Genomic DNA, 23,406 nt, shown 5'->3' on the forward strand with positions numbered 1-23,406 from the left:
ATGTCAGGGGTGGGGTGAGAGAAATGGATGAAACAAGGACGGCAAAATGTCATCTTTGCTGAAGTCGGCCAAAGGGGACTATGAGGAATCACCATACGATTCTCCCGACTTTTCAGTATCTTTGCACATTTTCACAATAAAAGGTGAGAACAAACAAATAAAACCAAGGTCGGCAGTGAATTCATCCTTGGCTTTCAGAGGATATCACAACTGCAGTGCCAGAAACACAGAAATGTCAGAAACAAAAATCCAACAGAAATAAGGCTGCAAAACTTTATGCTAAGCACCAACACAGGAGCCAACAACTGTGTGACCTCAGGTCAGTAACGGCCTTATGAGGCCTCAGGTTTCCCATCTGTAAAACGGGAGGAAACCCGTGTTGGGCAGCAGGCATGTGTTTCAGACTGAAAACTCTAATAACTACTGTGGTTGCTGTTGTTCAATCCACAGGCCCGGGAAGCAAGAACTCCACACCCCAACAGTAATTTCAAACTTTGGTGTGTGCTGGGATGACCAGCGTTACTGGCAAAAATGCAAATTCCTGGCCAGGCACCGTGGCTCACACCTGTAATCCCAGCACTTTGGGAGGCCAAGGCGGGCGTATGGCTTGAGGTCAGGAGTTCGAGACCAGCCTGGCCAACACAGTGAAACCCCATCTCTACTAAATATACAAAAAATTAGCCGGGCGTGGTGGTGCATGCCTGTAATCCCAGCTACTCGAGAGGCCAAAGCAAGAGAATCATTTAAACTCAGGAGATAGAGGTTGCAGGGAGCCGAGATCGCATCACTGCACTCTATCCTGGGCAACAGAGTGAGACCCTGTCTCAAAAAAGAAAAAAAATGCAGATTCCAAGGTCCTACCCCCAGGGATCTTGGCTCCATATGTGGGGCTAGGCCTAGGATCCTCCACTTTTGTTTTGTTTTATTTTATTTTATTTTTTAAAGACAGGGTTTCACCATATTGGTCAGGCTGGTCTTGAATTCCTGACCCCAGGTGATCCACCTGCCTCCCAAACTGCTGAGATTACAGGTGTGAGCCACCGCGCCCGGCTAGGACCCTCCACTTTAAATGAGACCTCAGGCCATTCCCACTGGGGAAATACGCATCTAGCCCCACACCAAAGATAGCCGGGTAAGCAGGTCTGCCACGGACAAAAACGTCTGGCTGTGCAGAAACCGGGGCTGGACGTTGCTCGGGGCTGATTGCCCATTTATGACTCTAGGTGGACTTTGCAGTCATGGCAGGAAAAGCTGGCAAGCAACAGACACCTCTGCAAAAATAGTGAATCAACAGTATGTCACATTTGTGGTTTCTTCCTGGGAGGGGCAGAGTCTATGGGCAATTGACTTAGGTCAGAATCCAATTCCAACGTGAACCCACTGTGTGGCCCAGGCTGATGCCCTCGCCCATTCAGTACCTGTATAATGGGATGTTGACAGCAATATCAGAAACAGCCCCACGGGGTTTCAGCAATTCCATGAGGCTGTCTGGGAACCGGTCCTGGAGCCAGGACCCCGTCAGGAAGTGGAGGGACCCACTGGATTTACGGCCTCCGTGCTCAGAGTGTCGGGTCCCAAACCTTCTCAATCACAGGTTAGCAGAACTCGGGCCAAGGGAAGGAAGTGCACATCCCAGCTGGAGACCGCACACACCCTGGCAACTCCCCAGAGAGACAATTCCCTGCCATGCCAGGCTTCTCTGTGCACCTGCAGCCCCGATCACTTAAGGAGCCCTGTCCCAGTCAGAGTCTTCTGAGTTTTCTGTTTGTGTTGTTCTGCTCCCGGCCTGGCCTCCAGATCCCTCCTCTCGGTGGGGGGTTCCGAGGTCTTCAGGAAAAGCAAGATGGTGACAGTATGGTGGAAGAGCATGTGCTTGGGGTCCCTGTGGCCCATTTCTGGGCTCGGCCTAGTCACCTGCTATAGTCAGTATCACTAATTCAGACCTAAGCAGTAACCCCAGGCATGTTATGTTCTCCTCGTAAAATTGTTTGTTTGGGGAATTTGTGGTGAACTCCAAGTCTCTCTCTCTCTCTTAAAAATAATACTATTAGAGTCATTTGTGCTTGATTGCAGCCCCGTGGAAGGGACAGTCCCCACTTCTCCCCTCGACTCTTTGTGGTTATTTCTAGGGCAGTCACAGGAAACCAATACAACGGCATTTCCCTCTAAACATCAGTGTGGCTCTCAGTGCAATCCACCTCACAACAAATATTCAATCCCTGACCTACAGGACCAGGCCTCAGGACGAGCTTGGGGGCCTTAGAGGCAAATGACAATCAGCCCTTCAGCCCTGCAGAACTACGGCTCTCACACCCAGTGGTAACCAATCGGGCTGAACAACACCCTAGACTGTGAGCTCCCCCAGTTCTGGGCCCCCTCACAAGGAGGCACAGCCTATCTCCTGACCTGGCCTGAGCCCCCGAGTCCTCTCCCAACCTCCTCCCAGGGATCCTGGCCCCTCCAGCAAGGCTTGGGGCCTGTGTCCTTCAGCTGCCTCACTCTCCAGAGGAGGAGAGGGTGACAGATGTCGAGGCAGAAGTGGAGAAAAGCTCCAGGCATGCTTGCAGCCGGGGTCACCTTGTGCATGGGCAGAGTCTAGGAAGCGGGAGACAGTAGGTGCCCAGGGTGGAAAACCAGAATCTCAGGGCCAGGACCCAGAGAATGCTGGCGGGCCCGGGAGGTCAGCGTCTGCCCTCTCCCCAGGAGTTAGGCCCCCTCCCTCAGGCAGCCTGCCTGCTTCAGAGTGGGGAGTCCAGGCTGTCAGTTCTGCAGGGCTGAAGGGCTGAGTCTCATTTGCCTCTGAGGCCTCCAAGCCCTTCCTGAGGCTTGGTGCTGCAGGGCAGGGATTCAATATTTGCTGTGAACTGGATTGAGCTGAGCCACACTGATGTCTAGGGGGAAACAACATTGTTTCGGTTTCCCTGGCTGCCCTACAAATAACCACAAGGCATGGGAGCGTGTGTGTGGGGGAGGCGGGTGGGACGGCTGAAAACAATAGCAACTTGCCCTGTCTCAGTTCTGGAGGCCAGGAGTCCAAAGTCAAGGTGTGGACAGGGCGCTGCTCCCTCTGGAGGCTCTAGGGGAGGGTCCTTTCTGTGTCCTGCAGTCTGGCGGGCCCAGGCGTTCCTAGGCTCCAATCTCTGCCATCCTCGCACTTACTCTCCTCTCCCCCCAATGTCTCCGTGTGTTCTTTTCTGTTTCTTATAAGGACAGTCTCATTGCACTTAGGGCCCACTCTAATTCAGTATAATTTTATCTTGACTATTATTATATCTGCAAACACCCTTTTTCCAAATAAGGTCACATTCTGATATTTGGGGTGGAGATGAACTTTGAGGGGACACGACTCAACCTACTAAGCCGTTAAAACGCAAAGAGTATGGCAAGAAGGACCGAAAAGGCAGCGGGAAGTGGGGAGGACCTTGATCGAGGGACTTCCACAGCTCAGGCCTCCCTTGTTCCAGCCAGCAAGGGCTTTCCATGAGCATCTTTGACCTCCACTGCCAGCCAGGATGACGGGTTCCTGGCTCCCTTCTACAGATGAGAAAACTGAGGCTCAGAGGCCTTTGAATGCACAGCCAAGCTCGCACAGTCAGCCAGACCTGGGACTGGAGCTCCCTCGGCATTGGAGCCTGGGGATTTCACTGACAACTCCGGCTGGATTGGAGAAGCACCCCTAGCACTGATGAGGTTCCAAGATCTTTCTCCAGGGATCTTGCTTTATCAATCAGAAATGAAGGTATTGAACTATCTTTTTTATTTTTTATTTTTTTTGAGACAGAGGGTCATTCTGTCGCCCAGGCTGGAGTGCAGTGGCGAGATCCCATTCACTGCAACCTCCATCTCCTGGGCTAGGCCGATCCTTCCACCGCAGTCTCCCAAGTAACTGGGACTACAGGCATATGCCACCACACTCGGCTAATTTTCCTATTTTTTTGTAGAGATGGGGTTTTGCAATTTGCCCAGGCTGGTCTCGATCCCAGGCTAAAGGGATCTGCCCACCTTGGCCTCCCAAGGTGTTGGAATTACAGATGTGAGCCACTGAGCCCAGCCAAACTGTCTTGATGTTCATGTTCTTTCACTACGTCAGATTATGGATTTTGGAATGTAGCCAGTTCCTTGGAATCCCATTAAGAAGTGAGGGCCAGGAGAACAATGATTAATTTAATTCCTAATAGAAATCAGCCTAGACCTGGGAAATAAGATGAGGAGACCCAACTGTCCCCAGCCTCGCCCTGTGCCCACGTGGCTTCATTTAGATTTTTTCTTCTTCCTACACTGACCGAGAACACTAGGGTGGCTTCAGGGAAACGTGCCCAAGGTGTGGAGGGGGCTGTGGGAGGGGACAGCAAATCTTTTTGTTCCCAACCGCGCCTTTCTGCAATGTCTGCTCATCCTTGAAGATCTAAGACTGGAGAATGTGGGTTTGTTTGTTTTGGAGAGACTGGGGGTGGGGTCTCACTGTGTTGACAGGCTAGCCTTGAACTCCTGGCCTCAAGTGATCCTCCTGCCTTGGTCTCCACAGTAGCTGGGACTACAGGCAGGCCAGGTTCAGCCAGAGAGTTTTGTTAGAAAGTTTTCAGCACCTTGGACCATATCCTGCAGATGTTCATTCATTGAGTCAACCAATCTCTATTGCGCACTGCCCAGAACCAGAGTGTAAGCTCCACAGGGTAGGGAGGGTGCCAGTTTTGCTCTCAGCTGCCCCTGGGCGCTTGGGACCTGGAACCCATGAATGAACAGATCCCGTTCTAGATCCACATACGTCCAAAGCAGCGATTTAGGGGAAGGGGAGGGGAGGAATGAACGAGTAGTCCCCATGTCTCTGCTTCTTCGCCTGAGTGGAAGTGGTGGGGATTTAAAGGTGGTTCGGTGCACGGGCCCTTCCCCCACCTGCAATCCGGTGCCAATGCAAATGCCAGGGGAAGGTGGCGTTTCTGTTTACTTCCAGCCAGGTCAGCTCCTTTGCCGCCACCCCCACCACCCGTGTTTGCATTTTCTCGGTTTGGCAAGCTGGGGAAGTAGCCGCGGAAACAAGGCGGATTTAAAGGCTCCATTTGGACGAGGCTTTTGGAGAAAGCTTGCACCTCCCATCACACCCCCAGACCAGGCCAGTCGCCTCGAGTGCGGGTGCCCGCCCTCTGAGCTCATCACCTTCTCACAAGCCCCCGGGGAGGTTATTATTACCCTCATTTTTCCGGGGAGGCGCCTGGGGCTCAGAGATGCCAAGTGACTCGCCCAAGGTCACACAGCTTAACAGTGGCCGACCCGGGATTGGAACCCGGGGCTCTGGACCCCGCGGCGGCTGTTTCCCGAAGACACCCGCTACCTGCCTCTTACACCGCTCAGGAATAAAGCAGGAAGGCCGAACGCCCCGCTTTCGCCCAAAAACAATGCTCCACGCAAATTTGCGGGAACAAAAGCAACCAGAAATCCAGAAATCCAGCCCTGGTTTTCCGCCTCTCTGATCTTCGCGAACCAATCGCGTCCCGACGGCCGCCGAAGGACGGGAAGCGGGGGCTCTACCGTGATCGACAGCTCCCGGGGAGGCGTGGCCGCGGCATGGGCGAATGGGATTGGGGACCCGGAACAATCACGGGGAGAGAACAGGCCGCCAGAGCCAATCAGCGCAGTGGGGGCGGGCCCGGCCTGTCCGGACTGTCGCGAGAGGCGGCCACCCCGCCCACTTCGCTGGTCCGGGCCGCCCGTCAGCCGTGAGCGCGACGATCCCTCCGCTCCTCGGACGGCACCGCCACCACCGCCGCCGCCACCACCGTCGCCACCACCGCCGCCGCTGCGCTCGGACCCGGATCCGTCCGCCGCGCGAGAGCTGCAAGGCCGGCGAGTCCCGGCCGGATCCCTCCGCGCCGTCCGCCGCGCGTCCCTCCCCCGCCAGCGCCCGTTCCGCCGCCGCGGCCCCCAGCGCTCCCCAGGCGGCGACGCCGCGCCCGCGGCCCGGGGTAACGGCCGGCCTGGGTGGAGGCGCGGGCGGCGGCGACGGCATGGCCGGGGCGGCTCCGTCGGGGGGCGGCCCGCAGTGACAGACCCTGCGGCGCGGGGGGAGATGGGGGCGGCCGCCTCCCGGGCGACGACGACGACGACGAGGAGCAGCCGCCGCCGCCGCCGCGCACCGGCCGCCGCTGGGCACGGGCGCGGGGAAGGCGCCTCCCCGTGAGCGGGGGGCCCGAGGCCGCTCGCCGCCCCCGGCCGCCCCGGCCGCCCCGGGCCCCCCCGGCGCCCAGCGCGCGCCCGCCCGCCGGCCCCTGACGGGAGCCTTGTCCGGTCCCGGTCCCCGCCCCCGCCCCGGCGCCCGCCCGGCCCGCGGCGCCCGCGCGCCGTCGCCCGGCCCCGGCCCCGGCCCGCGCGCCCCCGGCCCCGGCGCGCCCCGGTCGCGGCCCCCGGCGCCCCCCGGCCGCCCCCGCGCGGCCTCCGGCCCCGGGTCGCGGCGCGGCGCGGGCGGCAGCATGGTGGAGAAGCGCTGCCCGCTGCAGAGGGACGGCGTGTACCGCTGGTTCTCGGAGCTGCCGTCGCCGCAGCGCGTGGAGTTCCTGTGCGGCCTGCTGGACCTGTGCATCCCGCTCGAGCTGCGCTTTCTCGGCTCGTGCCTGGAGGACCTGGCCCGCAAGGACTACCACTCGCTGCGCGACTCGGAGATCAAGGCCAACAACCCGGCCGACCTGGGCAGCCTCACCAACCTGACGGACGAGGTGGTGCGCAGCAAGCTGCTGGTGTCGCTGGCGCTGCTGGGCTCGGAGCAGCGCGAGGCGGCCGGCGTGCTCTACCGCACGCTCACGCACATCGACTCCATCATCCACAACTACGGGCTGCAGCTCAACGAGGGCCGCACGGGCGATGAGTTCCTGCTGCTGTTCACCATGGCCTCCAATCACCCGGCCTTCAGCTTCCACCAGAAGCAGGTGCTGCGCCAGGAGCTCACGCAGATCCAGAGCAGCCTGAACGGCGGCGGGGGCCACGGCGGCAAGGGCGCGCCCGGGCCTGGCGGCGTGCTGCCCACCTGCCCGGCCTGCCACAAGGTGCGTGCCTGCCCCGAGCTCTGCCCCGCACCCCAGCTCTGCGCCCCCGTCTCTGTACGCCAAACTTCCATCCTGCACCGCGAGCCCCCAGCTCGTGTCCCAAGCCAGTACCACGCACCCGAAATGTGTACCCCACCTCTCCACTCCAAGCCTCTACCCTATACCCCAAGTCCCCACCCCGTGTCCCAAAGCCCCACCCCAAGCTTCCACCCCTTGTCCCAAGCCCCCATTCCAAGCCTTCACTCCGCACCTCAAGTCTGCATCCTAAGACCGGGGCGCTGAGCCCACACTCAGTCACCTCCCCGTGTCCCTAAGCCTCCACCTCGCTCCCTTCGGGCAGGAGTGGCTGCGGGGGCTCTGGGTCGGAGGTTCCGCGGGAGCGGTGCGGGAGACGTCGGTGGTCAGAGCTCATGGCCCCAGGTGTTTTCACTTCCCGGCTGGAAACGCGATAAGGCTTTTGTTCCCTTAATGGATGACCGATAACACACATTGCGTCGTTTTGGTTTCTCCAAATCTGGTATTTACTACCAGAAAAGGAAGGAGCCGGGGCCACAGAAGCCGCCAGTGAGGTGAACATTCGGAGGCGCTGGGCTTCGCGGTCCTGGCCACTCCCTCAGCACAGGTGTCTGGGGCACCGCGTGGGGCCTGTGTCGCTGGGGACCTGCACGCGGGACGTGGCTGTCCGTGTGAGCGCATTTATGGACACGTGTATGCTGTATGATGTACGCGTGTGTCGCATGTGGGCATATGTGTGCACACGTGTGTGTATAAATGTTCATATGCTTGTGAACGTTGTGTGTGTGTGTGATCGTTTTTAAGAGCCAGGCCACCTGTAACAGAAAAAGACTCAGAGCCTTAAATGCCCGTGAAACAGCTGTCTATTGACGACCCTTAGAGACAAAACCCAGGCTGACTGAGTGGGAGGGAGGGCACTGGTGCCTTGAGGAATGTTAGGTTAAGTTAAAGATCTCCAGTCTCCTAACTGAACTGGAAGGGCATCGTGGCCATCCACTTAGCGATGTGAACTTTTGTCTAAGTGTTTCAGAACTGAAAACGCAAAGTGTTTGGGGCTCAAGTTATTTTTAACAGCCCCCTGCAATCCAGGGCCAAAAGTTTGCTGTGAGAAGAGATTATTTTGACCGGATGTGGTGTGTATTTAGATTACAAACCGATTTTCTTTGGGAGAGAATAGGTTGCAGTCAGGACTAGTCCTGCTGAGTGCCTCTTTGCAGTGTCTTTAAACTCTTTGAAGTTAAAACTTTGATAAGATTTTGCTTTCGTGAGTGGCTGAGAAGGTTTGCTAGGTTTTGTGTCTGTGTTTTAAAGCTATCTTTCAATCCTAGATTGTGGCTTTTCTTTTTTAATGTCTTCCTCTAAGAAGTGGTTGCGGTACATACATTGGTTTTTTTGATTGATTTGTGTGTGTGTGTATGTGTGACATTTGCCTCCCAGACTATGGTTTTCTTTTTAAGGTCAGTTCCCACCCTAGATTCCAGGTTGTGTGCTGCGCAGAGGGTCCTAGGAAGTGTAGTTGCTTGTAGTAATCTATGTAAGCCTTGACATGCCAGCAAATTGTCATCTGTTCAGTCATTTATGGTCAGTTTCATGTGCCGTTACTCCTCTGTGTAGATTCCACCCACTAATAATTTCTATGACTGTTGCTACAGTAACGTCAGCTCTTTAACAGGATTCTTAATGTGTGAGCACGGGTGCATCACTTTATGCAGACAGTGGTGATGATTATTTTGGTTGGGCAGTGAGCTAAATCTAGAACAAAAATGCCTTTTATAGGAGAGCCTTTCTGTCAAGCAGAAATCCCTTTGATGAGATGAAGGGGCTGATCTCTTCCTCCCAGTTTACCCCTGCACCCACCTCCCAGCCCCAAGGCCATGGGCGCTGAATTTACCGGGCGTGCAACCTTGGCCAGAATCCTCCTTCCTCTCAGTGCGTCCCTATTGCAACAGGAGGGATGTGACCTCCCTCATAGGCTTGTTTTGAGGATTCCATAGGTAATATACGTGAGTCTCCAGCAGATGTGCAGTAGATGCTGCTTTCTCCTTTATGGCCTCTCTGGCTTTTAACATTTATTTTTATAGAGGTATGCAAACTTAAAGCAAGGCATGTTTTACAGAATGAATTATTTACATCTTGGCCATGAGTGTTTATGTGTTCTAAATTGGTTTTTTGTATAGTTACTTGGAGCTGACGTGTTTTTTGTTTCATCTTTGGAAAACTGGAAAATTCTGTGACCCTTAATGAGAGGATTATTATAAGGAGTAACCTTGGGCTGTCGTTTGCATTTTTCAAAACAACCATGGTTTCTAGTTTTCCCTACATTCTCAGTGTCACTGCTAAGCTAATTTCAGCCCCATTCATTTAACTTTCTTTCTGTTTCTGCTTCAAAGCTAAGCCTGACATTGATGAACCCTTTGTTGCTTGGAGCAGGCAATTCAGATGAAATTTAGCACTTAAGTATTTTGCCTTCTTAGTTTCTAAATGTAATGTTTGGTGTAATCCTGAAAAAGCAGCCCCTTTAAAGCAGTTTGCATTCTCTTGTAAGCTGTTGTATTTTGTTTTGAACTCTTTTAGCATAGAGACTTTGTATTTTTCTTTTAAAGATACAAATGTCAATTGCTTTTTAAATTCTTTATCGAATTTAAATTTTTATTTCTTGGCCCAGTGAGGTGGCTCACGCCTGTAGTCCCAAAAGTTTGGGAGGCCAAGGTAGGCAGATCGATTGAGGCCAGAAATTCAGCACCAGCATGGGCAACACAGCAGAATCCTGTCTCTACAAAAAAATACAAACATTAGCCAGGAGTAGTGGTACACACCCATAGTCCCTGCTACTTGGGAGGCCAAGGTGGGAGGATTGCCTGGTCCTAGAAGATAGAGTCCGTAGGTGAGCTATGATTGTGCCTCGCACTCCAGCCTGGGTGACAGAGTGAGACTCTGTCTCAAAAATTTTAAAAAAAATTTGTTTTAACTGTATTTTCTGAAATAGTCATTATTTGCAATTGCTTGTCCAAACCCTGTGTTTTTATTTAAAAATTCTTATTATTCTGAGGACTTCCAGAGGTGTAAAAATGTGGAGAGTATAAGGTAGACATACCTGTATTTTACTTTCAGAAAGAAAAATCCTCGCAGTAGCCACACTAACGGTAGACTGAATGAGTTTTTCTCTGCCTGGTAGCCTGTCAGGCAGCTGCTTGCTGTGCCTGCAGTCGCCTGTTCCAGGGTGCCAACCGCGGGGAGAGTTGGCTTAGACTTTCCGCTGTCTGTTTATTTTACTTTACGTAAATATAAAACCATAGTTTTGGAAATAGTTAAATCCTTTGCAGTCTTTTTCTTTATGTCAGTGATAATATGCTATGGTATATGCACTTGTTTATTCTTGTCTTAAAAATAACAGCTTTATTGAAAGAGAATTTATATACTGTATATATTTCACCTGTTTAAAGGGTAGAAGTCAGTGGTTTTGGTATAGTCATACAGCTGTGCAAGCACGACCACCACTACCACTAATTTCATAATGTTTTCATCACCCCCAAAAAACCACTGTTAGCAGTCGCTGCCCGTTCCCCCTCCCCTCCAACCCTTGACCACCACCCGTTTTTTTCTATGGTTGTTGTTTTTGGACATTGCATGTAAGGGGACCACACAGCTTTTGTGGCCTTTTGTGACTGCTTTCCTTCACTCGCTGTCGTGTTCTCAGGGCTGTGGGTGTGTCAGCATTTCCTCCTTTTTCACGACCGAGTGGCATTCCCCTGTGTGAAGAGTCCAAGTTGTGTTCACCTGTTCCTCAGCGGGTGGATCCTGGGGTTGCTTCACATGCTTGCTTTTAGACCTTGTTCTTCGTGGCTTATGGCTCTTTGTCTTCACCCCGTACGCTGTGCCTAACACTTATCGCATCCTCCGTGGGCCACTGGCACCTGTGTCTGCACAGGGCTGTCTTGAGGGCTCCTGTTCCACCTAGTGGATGGCCAGGTGCTGTGTGCAGAGCTGTGTGGGTGTGGCCTTGGCCGGCCTGGGGAACTGCCGCTGGAAGTGGCAGGGAACACTGCTATAGGGACAGAGCCTTTGGGCTGGTGCATTAGGTCACCTACAGGTGTGGAGGAGCAGGGCCTGATGGGCTGGGGCAGGGCCCCACTTGAGGCTTTGAGAGTCCTGCCCTTTGTGTTTCAGCATTCTTGGGGTATGGATAATGAACTGCTTCATGGGCCTCATTTTTTTAAGGGGGTGCTAAAATGATGTTTTTAAAGTGCTTGGAGCAGGGGTACGGTGGGGTAGTGGTCTTCCTAATTAGGAGTATGTTGTGTGGAACAGTTCTGGAACTCTCCTCTGTGGCTTGCATCATAAGTGCCAGAGGATCAGCACCGTAGAAACTTTATACAGATACTGTGAATAAACCTGCTGGAAATCTCTGCCCAAAGATAAGCAACAACTTTGCTTCCTTGGTTTTCATAAGCTGTTGAAAATCATTGCATTCAGAGGTGAACCGTGGGCTACTTCATCCTCTGGTTATCAGGCAAAGTGTAAGTGGCTTCTTTTGGTTTCTCCTTTAGCCCTAAACTCTGGGCCTGTTGCCGCGAAGAGTCATCTAGCATTCCACTAGAATGGACTCTCTGGAGCAGCTGGTGTCACTGCTGGTTAAAGGAATAACTGTGACCTAAAGACACTGTTTTGTCTCTTTAACATTTAACAAATCTTTAACATTTGTTTTGGGCAGCTGGGAACCGCCTTATCTGTGAACTAAGTCTTCTGGCTGTCTTTGTATACATTGCTTTGCTTTTTACACTGAAGGAGATAATATCCTAACACATAGTGGTTTTTTTTCTGGCCAGCTGTTATAAAGTACAGTACATGATATAGGAATCGAGACATACAGTCTTGTGCTGCCTAAAGATACAGATACATTCTGAGAAAAGCGTCATGAGCCGATCTTGTTGTGTGAACATCGCAGAGTGCACTTACAGAAACCTAGGTGGCAGAACCCGCTACCCCGAGGCCACATTGTAGAGCCTGTTGCCTCTCAGCTGTAACCCTGTACAACATGCTGCTGTGCTGAATACTATAGCTGTAACCCATTGGTATTTGTGTATCCAAACACAGAATAGGTACAGTAGACATGCAGGATTACAATCTTCCAGGGCCGCTGTGGGCTGTGCGGTCTGTCCGTGATGGAAGCGTCGTTGCGCGGCGCGCGACTGTGCCGGGATGCAGTTGTGATTGCTTTGTCGGTGGTGGCATTTTTGTTGATGCTGTGATGGAGCTGCAGTAGCGCTGCCATCTACTGTGTAATGGCTTGGATTATATGGTACTTTAATTACTGTCCTTTGTCCTCTCATTAAGTTAAGGCCATTTACTTTGACATGAGCTAGTTCACATTTGCCTTGTTCAATTCAACACACATTTGAATTCCTGTTTTATACTATGTTCCAGAGTACAGTTGTAGAAACTGGAAATTCTGTGTCATATTTGGGTGTGATGAGTAATATGATGGTGTCATTTGTCCAAGTTAGAAAAGCATTGGAGATAACCATCCACGTTCATCTTGTTGCTGCAGGTTCAAAGCATGTTGTTTACTTAGGCTTGATTTTGCCCGTTTTCTCTTTAGTCCTATAAACGTCATTTGCCTTTTAGATTAGAGCATTTTTAGATGCTCTAATCTGCTTTTCCAACAAATCTACATGAGTCTTAAAACTTCACAGTCGAGCTAGTACCATAGAATAGTAAAAGGTACTCGTGCTGGGGCATTTTTGTTTGTTGAATTGATGACAAAGAAATTTTTGTTATGCTGGAAAAATGTCTCCTTTAGTATCCCCCCACCTCCCACCTTAGAGGGATTCGATTTTAGAAAAAGATCCTTCGGTTTTTTTTTTTTTTTTTTTTTAAACTGCCAGTTGGAACAGTAGTTATCTCATCAGCTTAAGTAAGAACTGTTGCTGCAAGTTACCTAATTAGAGAACATTATTGAAGAGTTTTTGGTTTTGGACTTTAGTCTTGACATACGCAGTTTAGAAATTAGTTTTAGCAAGGTAATTTTTTTTTCAGTCTCTTTAGATGTTTTTATTGTAGAGAGACCTGACACATTGTAGAAACATTTCCTAACAAAGGTAAAAAGAGATAATCCAGAACTAAGAAAATAGGTTAATTCTTAGCAGTTTGTTTTGTTGTGGGTTAAAAGACCTGAAGCTACTTAAAGTGAGGAGAAGATGAAGCAAGACAGAGTATCTTTCGAATAACTGCTCTTCTAACAGCTGTGGGCCGTGTATGATCAGGGCATGCTTAAGCAGGACAGGACTTCATATGCAGGCCACAAAGCCCTGGACCTGGCTGCTCACCCACGTACAGGGGCGCTGCGGACTCCGCCTGCCGTTCACCACCCAGCCTGCCAGTGGGCTGGGTGCTTTGCAGGCTCTCAGAAAAATCACTCACCCTTGAAATGTCTTATCTGGGCCTGGATGCCCTAGTTAAGGCTGGCCCCTCACCTAGCTAAGGTGGGTCCCTCACTGCTGATTTAGTCACACCTCTCTGTTTCCTCTGGGTCACTGGTAGGTCAGCGTTTGGACTTGGTAATTTCTGTCTCCCTCCGTCAGTATTTGACCTCCAGTATTTTCCCACCTGACCCATAAACAGAACCATAATTTGTGTTTTAAACAAAACCCCACCTTTAACACCGCTCACCTCTACCAGCCCCACTTCTCTTGGTTGCTTCAGCCCTGAGGTCTCCCCAGAGCAGCCAGCAGAAAAGCCCTCCCATCCTGGTGGCCAGCCCTGGTCCACGTGAATAGGTTGGCATGTGTCTTTCTAGACATGTTTGTGCACGTGTATGTTCACACATCAGATGTGCACAAACACATTAAGCATGTGTGTATGATGTGCTTTCAAGACATCATACACACATGCTTCAATGCACGTAGGATCTTACATACATGCTATTCTTGATACTCTATCTCTAACATAGCTACACTTCCTGAAGTCATTCCTGCTGTCTCTAGTTCCTCACCTTCAGTTATTCCTCGCTTCCTGTGACCTGCCTTTTGCCTTGAACCTCTTTGACAAAAACAATTTTTATGGAAGAGTATTAAGCAATCTCTTCAGTGAAGGAAAATTTTAAAAAGATAATGTAACCAGAGGTAAGAAATGGAAAAGTGCCAAAGGCTGCTGCATGGAAAGTCCCTTCCACAGATGGCAGCAAAGGGCACCCAGGACGTTTAAAGGATCAGGCAAGGTTCTGTTCCTTTCCCTGGGTGTTGATAACTTTTATTTCACGTGTAAAAAACATGTTTCTTACCCTCTTCCCAGCCGTCCAGTTCCCCTCTTTGCAGATAGCACACTTCCTCGTAGAACCTTCCAGAGAAACTGTATGTATTTACGAGTAGATACCTGATGTTCCGCTGTACACACAGGTGCCTCCTCTTCTTGGCAGTCTTTCCAGATGACGCTTTTCTGTCCGTAAAGAGCAGGTTTAGTGGCACGAATGTGTCATTTAATCAGGCCCTATTGATGACATTTTGTTCCCGTCTTATTATTACAAACCAGTGCCGTGTCATTTACATATTATACACATATCACCTACGTATTACAGACTGCAGATGGGACGTTTCACATTCAAGTAAGTACACCTGTGGAGGAGAAATCTGGAAGTAGAGTTCGGTCAAATGGTCTGTGCTTTTGTAATTATTTTGCAAAATCTGTTGCCAGTATCTGCTTTTGGAATTCCCACAGCCATGTACAAGACCTGTATCCCTGACCTTTAACGAGGCTGATCAGTTAGCCACTTGCTGGTCTCTGCTGTTCGGTTAGGTGGAGACTTACCCTGGTGTGGTGTGGTTTCAGGAATGAGGTTGAACATTGTTTCAAATAAACTATTTCACTGATTTTTGGTGAGCTGTTTGTCTCCTTTGCTCATCTCTGTTGGATTGGTGGTCTTTTCTTTTTTAAATTTTTACTTTATTTGAGATGGAGTCTCACTCTGTCACTCAGGCGGGAGTGCAGTGGTGTGATCTCGGTTCACTGCAACCTCTGCCTCCCACGTTCCAGCAATTCTCCTACCTCAGCCACCAAGCCCGGCTAATTTATTTTTATTTGTATTTTTAGTAGAGATGGAGTTTCACCATGTTGGCCAGGCTGGTCTCAAGCTCCTAACCTCAAGTGATCCATCCACCTTGGCCTCCCAAAGTGCTAGGATTTACAGGCATGAGCCACCACGCCTGGCTAGGTTATTAGTTTTTAGAAACTCTTTTAAGTTTCAGGGAAATCATCTTTAGTAGGAATTGCATGTATTTGTTTTCTGGTTTTTTAATCTTGTTTTTTGACTTTGCCATGCAATTTTCTTTTCTTTTTTTTTTTGATGCTATATTTATCAGTCCTTTTTGGTATGGCTTCTGGGTTTTGTGTCATAATGCATAATGTGTAATGAGTTTTTTAGAATACATATTATACACATGTGTATATTGTGCATACATCCACATGATGCCCCGTACATTGTAAAGTCCCCTGCAGTGTTGCCTGGCATGGAACTTGTGTCATTCTCTTTTTATATCAAAATGATCCATCTGGAATTTATTTGGTATAAGTTACAAAGTTAGTTTTATATTTTCCAGATGACAGCCCGTTTGTCCCAGTGCCATCTGTTAGTAGTCTCTGCTCTCCCTCCCAGATCTGAGCTGTCACCATCATATACTCCCACATCTATTTGGGTTCACTTCTGGACCCTGCAGTCTGCCTCATGGATGTCTCCATCCAGATGACCTCATGTTGGCCAGGGTCATGGGGTACTCTCGGTTATGTTTGTTACCTTTTGTTCGTTTTTTGTGGGTTTCCTACACAGAGCAATCCCTAGGGAAGGGTTTTTTGGGGGTTTTGTTTGAAATAAATATGGCTGTGAGGCGCTTCCCCCAATGGTGGCTTCTGCAGCCTGGGTGTGCCGGGCCAGCTGGGATCTGCGTTGCCTCCACCAGTTCTGGCACTCCTGGTTTTCCTCTTCTGTGGATATTTGTTTTCAGTATCTCCTCTGCTTTCCTGCACTTTGAGGATGCCATCTCTCATATAATTCGTGAGCTTTACAGCTGTGGTTTTTCCAGTTTCACTGATGAATCCAAAAAACCTAAAGGCTTAACCAGACCTCCAGCTCCCAGTGAAGGTTCCCAATAGGTTAGAGTGTGCAAAAGGGGTTTTCTCTCTTCCTACCTGCCATGGTTCCAATGTTTCCCCCAAAGTTTGCATCTTAGAAACTTAATCCTCAATGTAGCAATGTTGGGAGGTGCGTAGGTCACGAGGGCTCTGCCACTGCCATTACAATGGGGTAATATCCTTGTCACCTGACAGTGCTGTTGTCAAGGCCAGTGTGGGACTCCTCTTGCTGGCTTGCTCTGGGGCGCTCTCGCCTGTCCTGCTTCTGCCTTCCACCAAGGGATGTTCCAGCAGGAAGGGCCTCAGCACATGCAGGCTCTTGCTGTTGGACTCTGCAGCCTCCAGAACTGTAAGAAATAACATTTCTTTTTTTCATAGATAACCTACTCTGTGGTATTCTGTTACAGGAATACAAAACAGACCAAGATACCATCCCCTGACCTGCTCTGTCCTTCCTTCTAATTCCCCTCCAGTCAGAGGCCCGTGCCTGTTGTAGATATGCCCTTTTTGATCCCCTCCAACTGGTTGATGACCAAGTCCTAAATATCTGCAGATTTGTCTCCAGTGACACTGTCACAGCCCCGGTTCATTGTTTCCTCAGGGTCTCCCTTTCTTCCCACCTGTACTTTCCTTTCTTCCTCTCCTTTCTTTCTCCTCCATTTCTCTCTTGATCACTTGTCATGGTGGTCACATACATGGCACACTTCTCAGGAGCCAGGCTTAGGTTGGAGGCAGTATGCCAGGGAGACGGGACACAGATTGAGTAGTCTTGAGGAAACCAGGTTTCTCATGGCCCCAGCCTAGTCCAGCTCCACTTTGCCTCCAGTCAGAAATACGTGTTAAAATGCAAGTCAGCGATGATCTCCTTTTAAAATTAAGCTGATGTCATTGTTTAAAGTCTACAAGAAACAACTTCATAGCTGCTCCATTTTATTTTCTAATTAAATAGTTCAGAAACGTTGGTACCTTAGCTCTTTTAAGAAATAACAGTGATGTACCCAGCTCTGACCTTGACCTAGATCTAGCCTCATTAACATTCTAGTCTCCTTGGCCTGGGTCTGCCTCCGTAACCCCCTCTGGTCTCACTGGCCCCCTCTTAGTCTCTAGCACTAGTTTCCTTGTGTCAATGGAATGGTCTGGGTAAAATGCATGCAGGAGCCTCATTTCTGGCGTACGGGTCTTAGCGTGCTGTGCCATGCGATCTGTCCCCTGCCTGTCCACATGCACCTCTGACTGTGGGTGCAGTTCCTCTTGTTCACTGTGCTTTCTCTCTCCTGCGTCCTTGGAGAGGCTGTTCTCTCAGACTGGATACTTGTTACCTGTGGAACCCCCATCCCCACTCAATAATGGGGATAAGGTCTCCTTATCCTAGACCTTACGTGTTTTGTTCTACTTCTGCCCAAGACTTTGACTTTGGCAGAAACTGACTTTTTAAATCACTAGAGCCTAGCAATTCCTACCACCTACTATGGGCTCACCTGCGGAGCATCTCTTAAACCTAGGGGCAGGAGGGGTGCTGGATGGATGAAAAACCGCTATAGTACAAGTGCTTTTTTCCCTTCAGGTTTTTCAATGGCCACAGTAGTAACTCTTGTTACCAATTGATAATTGTTAGGTTTTTAATTTTTGCCTTTATCCAGTGACTACCTCTCATATATTATGTAGCTGTAGATTCTAGTGAAACTTGAATTTTAACATCTGCATTCTACTTTCTTAATTTTTAACATCTGCATTCTACTTTCTTAATTTTTAACTTTATATTTTTCAAAAGCAAGCGCACCTACAAGGCCAGGTGTGCTGGCTCACACCTGTAATCCCAGCACTTAGGGAGGCCCAGGCAGGTGGATCAGTTGAGGCCAGGAGTTCAAGACCAGCCTGGCCAACATGATAAAACCCCGTCTCTATGAAAAAAAAGAAAGCTGGCATGCAAAAGATTTCATCCAGAGAAACTTTGACAGGAGAGTTGGGCTTGAGGTTATCTGGGTTGCATGCACACAAGGTTTATCAATGCGTCAGCTGAGAGTAGGAAGAAACCACGTGGCATCATGATGCTTTGCTGGACTCGTCCCCTATGGAGGTGTGTATATGGATTAGTTCATTTCCATGGAGTAACGTTTTTAGTTCTGCAAGTAAGTTTGTCTGGATTGTATTTTCTTTAATGCCTTTAAAACTTTAAATCATGCTAAGCCTAGATGTTTTAGTTTGCTATATAATGTCAATAAATTGTTATTCTAATTAAAGTTTCATTTGTATTTCTTTTATACTTTCAACATTGACATCCCATTAAGAAGGGAGCATTATATAATCATTTGTCTAATTATTTGAGACATTTACATAAAAGCATCAATAGAATTATTGGAAGGAAATTATGTATCCTTAGATTTCTTACTGATTCCAGTTAAAACATGTATATATAGGAACTAGTTCTAGAAATATTGTAGTCTAGACTTGAAAAAGAAGATTCAACTGTTTGAAATAGGAGAAGATTGAATGTTTGGAGAAGAGGAATAACCCTCACCCCTGCTCTATTTTGGGTATTTTAATAAAACGTAAAAGCTTGAGAATAATGCTAACAACCTAGTTATAGTAGAATCAGTAAAATCAGTGAGATGCTTTGAAAGCAGGGAGTATTGAGGCTGTGTGGGAAGCGCTGTGTGGTGTGTAGCCTCCACCCGGCCACAGATAGATACTCACAGAACTCGTACGCCACCTCTGGGAGGTTGTCTGGCTCCAGGCTTCTGGTAGAGTATCTTTCAAATGTGAGAACTTACGCCATTTCCAGTCGGTTCCACCTTCAACCCACCTGGACTCCCAGGCCTTTTTTCTGATCTTTTCCTGGATTCTGTTTCTTTTCCACCACTGATCATTTTTAATGCCTTTTAAGCAGAATCATGGAATTCCGTTTTATCTGTTGGCTTCCTTTGCCGCATGATTTTAGTGGCCAGTCTAGGGATGATAGTGTCCCCATTTTAGCAGTAAGAAAACAGAGGTTAAGTCTAAATAATTTGACAAAGGTGACATTAGTAAGTGGCTATTTTTATTATGTGAAGTTAACATTGTGTGTTGGAAGGAAGGCCGGGCGCGGTGGCTCACGCCTGTAATCCCAGCACTTTGGGAGGCCAAGACGGGTGGATCATGAGGTCAAGAGATCGAGACCATCCTGGTCAACATGGTGAAACCCCGTCTTTTCTAAAAATACAAAAATTAGCTAGGCATGGTGGTGCACGCCTGTAGTCCCAGCTACTCAGGAGGCTGAGGCAGGAGAATTGCTTGAACCCAGGAGGCGGAGGTTGCGGTGAGCCGAGATCGCACCATTGCACTCCAGCCTGGGTAACGAGCAAAACTCTGTCTAAAAAAAAAAAAAAAGTGAGAGGAGAAACCTGAAGAATATGAAATGAGATAAGAAAAAGAGTCCCAGACTCTGCGGCTGGTAGAAATAGGGAGTGTGATGTCATCCCGGGCTTCCTCCAGCTCTGCCGATGCCCAGGGCTGCTCCAGGCGTGTGGCTGACCCTGGGTGGGATCCATGGTCTTGGTGACAAAGTTCCTCCCCCTGCCTTCATCCCAGCGCTCATTTCTATTCATTCAGCACAGAATATCTAACTGATAGTACTCAGTACTGCAGTCCAATATTTTGTCGGGGTTCCTTTTTTTTTTTCATTTAAAGGTAAAACCTGGATTTAGTGAAATGCTTGTATTTTAAGTGTGTCATCTGAATGTTTTCACCATTTCAGGTTTGTTTTGTTTTGTTTTTGAGACAGAGCCTTGTTCTGTCACCAAAGCTGGAGTGCAATGGCATGACCTTGACTCATTGCAATGTCCACCTCCCAGGTTCAAGCGATTCTCTTGCCTCAGCCTCCTGAGTAGGTGGGATTACAGGCATGTGCCACCACACCTGGCTAATTTTTGTATTTTTAGTAGAGATGGGGTTTCACCATGTTGGTCAGGCTGAATTCCAGACCTTGTGATCCGCCCACCCTGGCCTCTCAAAGTGCTGGGATTACAGGTGTGAGCCACCATGCCCGGCCCACCACCTCTTCAGTTTTGACAGATGCTTAAGCCTTGATGGGGGTTTGTGCAGTATCTCTGTCAGCCCAGAGAATTCCCGCATGCCATTTTCCAGTCAGTTCCCAGCCCCTACCTCCGGCCTTAACAAATCTTTTCCCCCTCTATTCTGTTTCTTTGCCACCATTGATTAGTTTTGCCATTTCTAAAACTTCATTTAAGCAGATTCATGGTATTCCGTTTTATCTGTTAGCTTCCTGTGTGGCATGATTTTAGTGGCTGGTCTAGGGATGACAGTGTAGATTCTGACCTTTCCACCGTCTGGTTAGAGTTAATATCATAACACGCCTCGTGCAGTGTGAGAAGCTGGCCGCCGTCTGCCTAGAGTTAATACCGTGCTGCGCCTTGTGCAGCGTGAGAAGCCGGCCACTGTCTTGCAGCCAGGTCCTTCCTGTGGCAAGTGTACATATTGTCTCTCTGCTTAGACCTCATGATATATACAGTATTGTTTTCAATATGAATGTACCTTTTAAAAATTACAAGGAAAATACTGTCTTTTCTGTTTACTCACATACTTATCTTTTTATCCCCAGGCCCTAGGTGGAACCAGGCCTGTCTACCATTTGGGTGCTTTTCATTCCTTCCTGAGGATCCAGTTTGTTACCACATCCTTTCAGTCTGGGAAACTCGCTTTAGTATTTTCTGGAGTGTAGGTGTGCTGGCAGAAAGTCTCCAAGTTTTCTTTTATCAGAACGTGTTTGGCTTTTGAAAGTACTATTGAAGGATATTTTCACTGGACGTGAGATTCTTTGTTGGCAGCTTTCTTCTTCTGGTACTTTGAGAAAAGTGGAGACCCTGTCTCTCCTCCAGGGCTCCGCTGGTGGTTGCTCCCTTCTGTCCACGTGTTGTTTTCTCTAGCTGGCTTTAAAATTGTCTATGTCTTTGGGCTTTGAGCAGCCTGACTATGATGTGTCCAAGTGTTTCATTGAATTTATCTTATTTGGTGTCCTGAACTTCCTGGATCTGTAAATTTACTCCTTCTACCAAACGTGGGAAATTTTCAGCCGTAATTTCTCTAAAATGTTTTTCTGCCTCAGTCTCTCTCTCCTTTTGGGACTCTAGCTCTGGGTATGTTAGACTGTGTGATATTGTCCCTGGAGCTTTGTTTATTTGTTTTTCTTTCATATCTTTTTTCTCTCTCTGTTCTTGAGGTTGGATACTTTTTATTGATCCATCTTCAGATTCACCGAGTCTTCTGTTATCTCCGGTCTGCTGATAAATCTCGTCCACAGGATTTTTCTTAGTTTAAAGTAGCATTTTTTAGTTCTGGAATTAACTTTTTTTTTTTTTTTTTTTTTGAGACAGAGTCTCACACTGTCACCAAGGCTGGAGTACAGTGACACACTCCTGGCTCACTGCAACCCTCACCTTCTGGGTTCAAGTGATTCTCCTGTCTCAGCCTCCCAAGTAGCTAGGATCATAGGCACCCACAGCCACACTCAGCTAATTTTTGTATGTTTTGTAGAGACGGAGTTTCACCATGTTGGCCAGGCTGGTCTTGAACTCCTGACCCCAGGTAATCTGCCTGCCTTGGCCTACCGAAGTACTGGGATTACAGGCGTGAGCCACCACGCCTGGCCCTGGAATTTCCATTTTTAAAAAAATGTTTCTTTCTTGAGACCCATTTAGCTGGTCCAGCCCGAGTCCCTTATCCTTTCTGTTCCTGAGCCCTGTTGTAAGGGCTGCTGAGTTCCCACCTGCTGCTGCTGCCAGCATGGGACTGTCCTGTGCTTGTTCTCCAGAGCTTACAGGTTATGTTTTTGTTTCTTTCCATGTCTAATAATTGTGGATAGCTTCTTGGATTTTGTGAGGGATGCATTGTAGAAACTCTGGACTTCATTCTATTCTCCTGAAGAATATTGATGATGTTTTGTTTCAGCAGGCAGTACCTTTGGCTGGACTAAAACTCCAGATTCTCTTCCTCTGCAGTCAGCAGCTAAAACCTCTGCTCAGTTGCCATAGTGTGACCTTGATGTCCCAGACCTGCCTGTTTCAGGGCTCACAGAGAGCCAGAGGTGGAGTTTATGTGCAGAGCAAGGTGTTCCCTCCCAGGGTGCTCTCCCTTCTGGGGTTTCCCCCATCACTTTCCAGCTGCGATCGTCTACCAGAATTCTCCTCTTTGGTTTTTCAAGTCAGACTGGGGGGTTCTCTCTGAGCTTTAGCTGCCCCTCCTCTCTGATGAGGACCAGGTTCTGCCCCAGGACAGGAAACCCATGCAGTGCTCAGCTCACTTTGGCCACAGGCCCCCTCCAGTTTCTGCTTGTTCTTGGTCCTGTTCAGTTTGTTGTTTTTTTTGCTTTGTCCAGAGTTTATAGTTATCAGAAGAGGAGTGGTCCAATGTCTCAGCCATTACTGAAAGTAGAACCACCTGCTTTTTATATTCTAAGGGTTGTGGTAATAAATGTGAACCATGTGTTCTAGGAAGGATTCATTGTCTCTGAGGAAGAGTGGCTCTGAAGTGGGGGTTTTATACTAACTCGAACATGTGCTGTTATAAAGGATGAGGTACTGTGCAGAGAAAAGGCTAGGATGGCCCAGTGCCTTGAAGTTCATGGGTCCATTTGGAGGATGTCAGTGAAATGGTTGTCTACATGCTCTGGCTTTGGTGGTGGTCAGCCATGGGAAGGAGAGTTGGGTGCGTGGTGAACTCACTAGAGAAGCGTGCCTAGGCCAGGCTTTACCAAATTAACTTCAAATGAAGTTCATTTGGGCAGATACCAGGTGCCTGGGGGATGAGGGTCTGGTCAAGCTGCAGTGGGAGGCAAATCTGAAACTTTTTGGCCTAAATGTCTTCTGTGATCAATTCACCTGAGCCCTTTCTGGTCTGATTTTTGTTACATGGCTGACAGTAAGAGATTGGGCCTCTTGCTCTGAAGCAGGGATGCCTTGTTTATAGTAGAGTGTCCCGAGAAGATTTATAGTAGGGTGTCCCGAGAAGACTTATGGAATAGAGTTTGTGGCACGTGCAGATACAAAGCCCGCAAGCTGATTTTACTGACACTTTCTGGACCTTGGATGCGCTCTTGTTTTCAACCAGGTGCTTCTCGTTCCTTATAGGTTCTTCAAGTCCAGTTCTTTCTTGTCCTAGATGCCTGAATGTTCGGAAACTGAACTTACACTGTGGCTAGTATCCCCAAAGGACTATAACGCGGCCACGTTAACATGCTCACTGC

The 23,406-nt window shown here is 48.9% G+C and overlaps 1 protein-coding gene across 1 annotated transcript in view; it reads left to right on the plus strand.

Moving 5' to 3' along the window:
- Positions 1–5,685: 5,685 nt before the first annotated feature.
- Positions 5,686–23,406, plus strand: part of ZCCHC14 (zinc finger CCHC-type containing 14) — a 78,169-nt gene continuing 60,448 nt past the window's right edge. Inside the window, exon 1 of the mRNA XM_012466079.3 lies at positions 5,686–7,034. Coding sequence (XP_012321502.2) covers positions 6,465–7,034 — 570 coding nt within the window. The 5' untranslated portion in view covers positions 5,686–6,464. The remainder of the gene's footprint in view (positions 7,035–23,406) is intronic.

This window comes from Aotus nancymaae, unplaced genomic scaffold (genome assembly GCF_030222135.1).
Source record: "Aotus nancymaae isolate 86718 unplaced genomic scaffold, 86718_ANA_hifiasm-v0.15.2.pri h1tg000095l, whole genome shotgun sequence".
In the NCBI taxonomy this organism is placed as follows: domain Eukaryota; kingdom Metazoa; phylum Chordata; class Mammalia; order Primates; family Aotidae; genus Aotus; species Aotus nancymaae.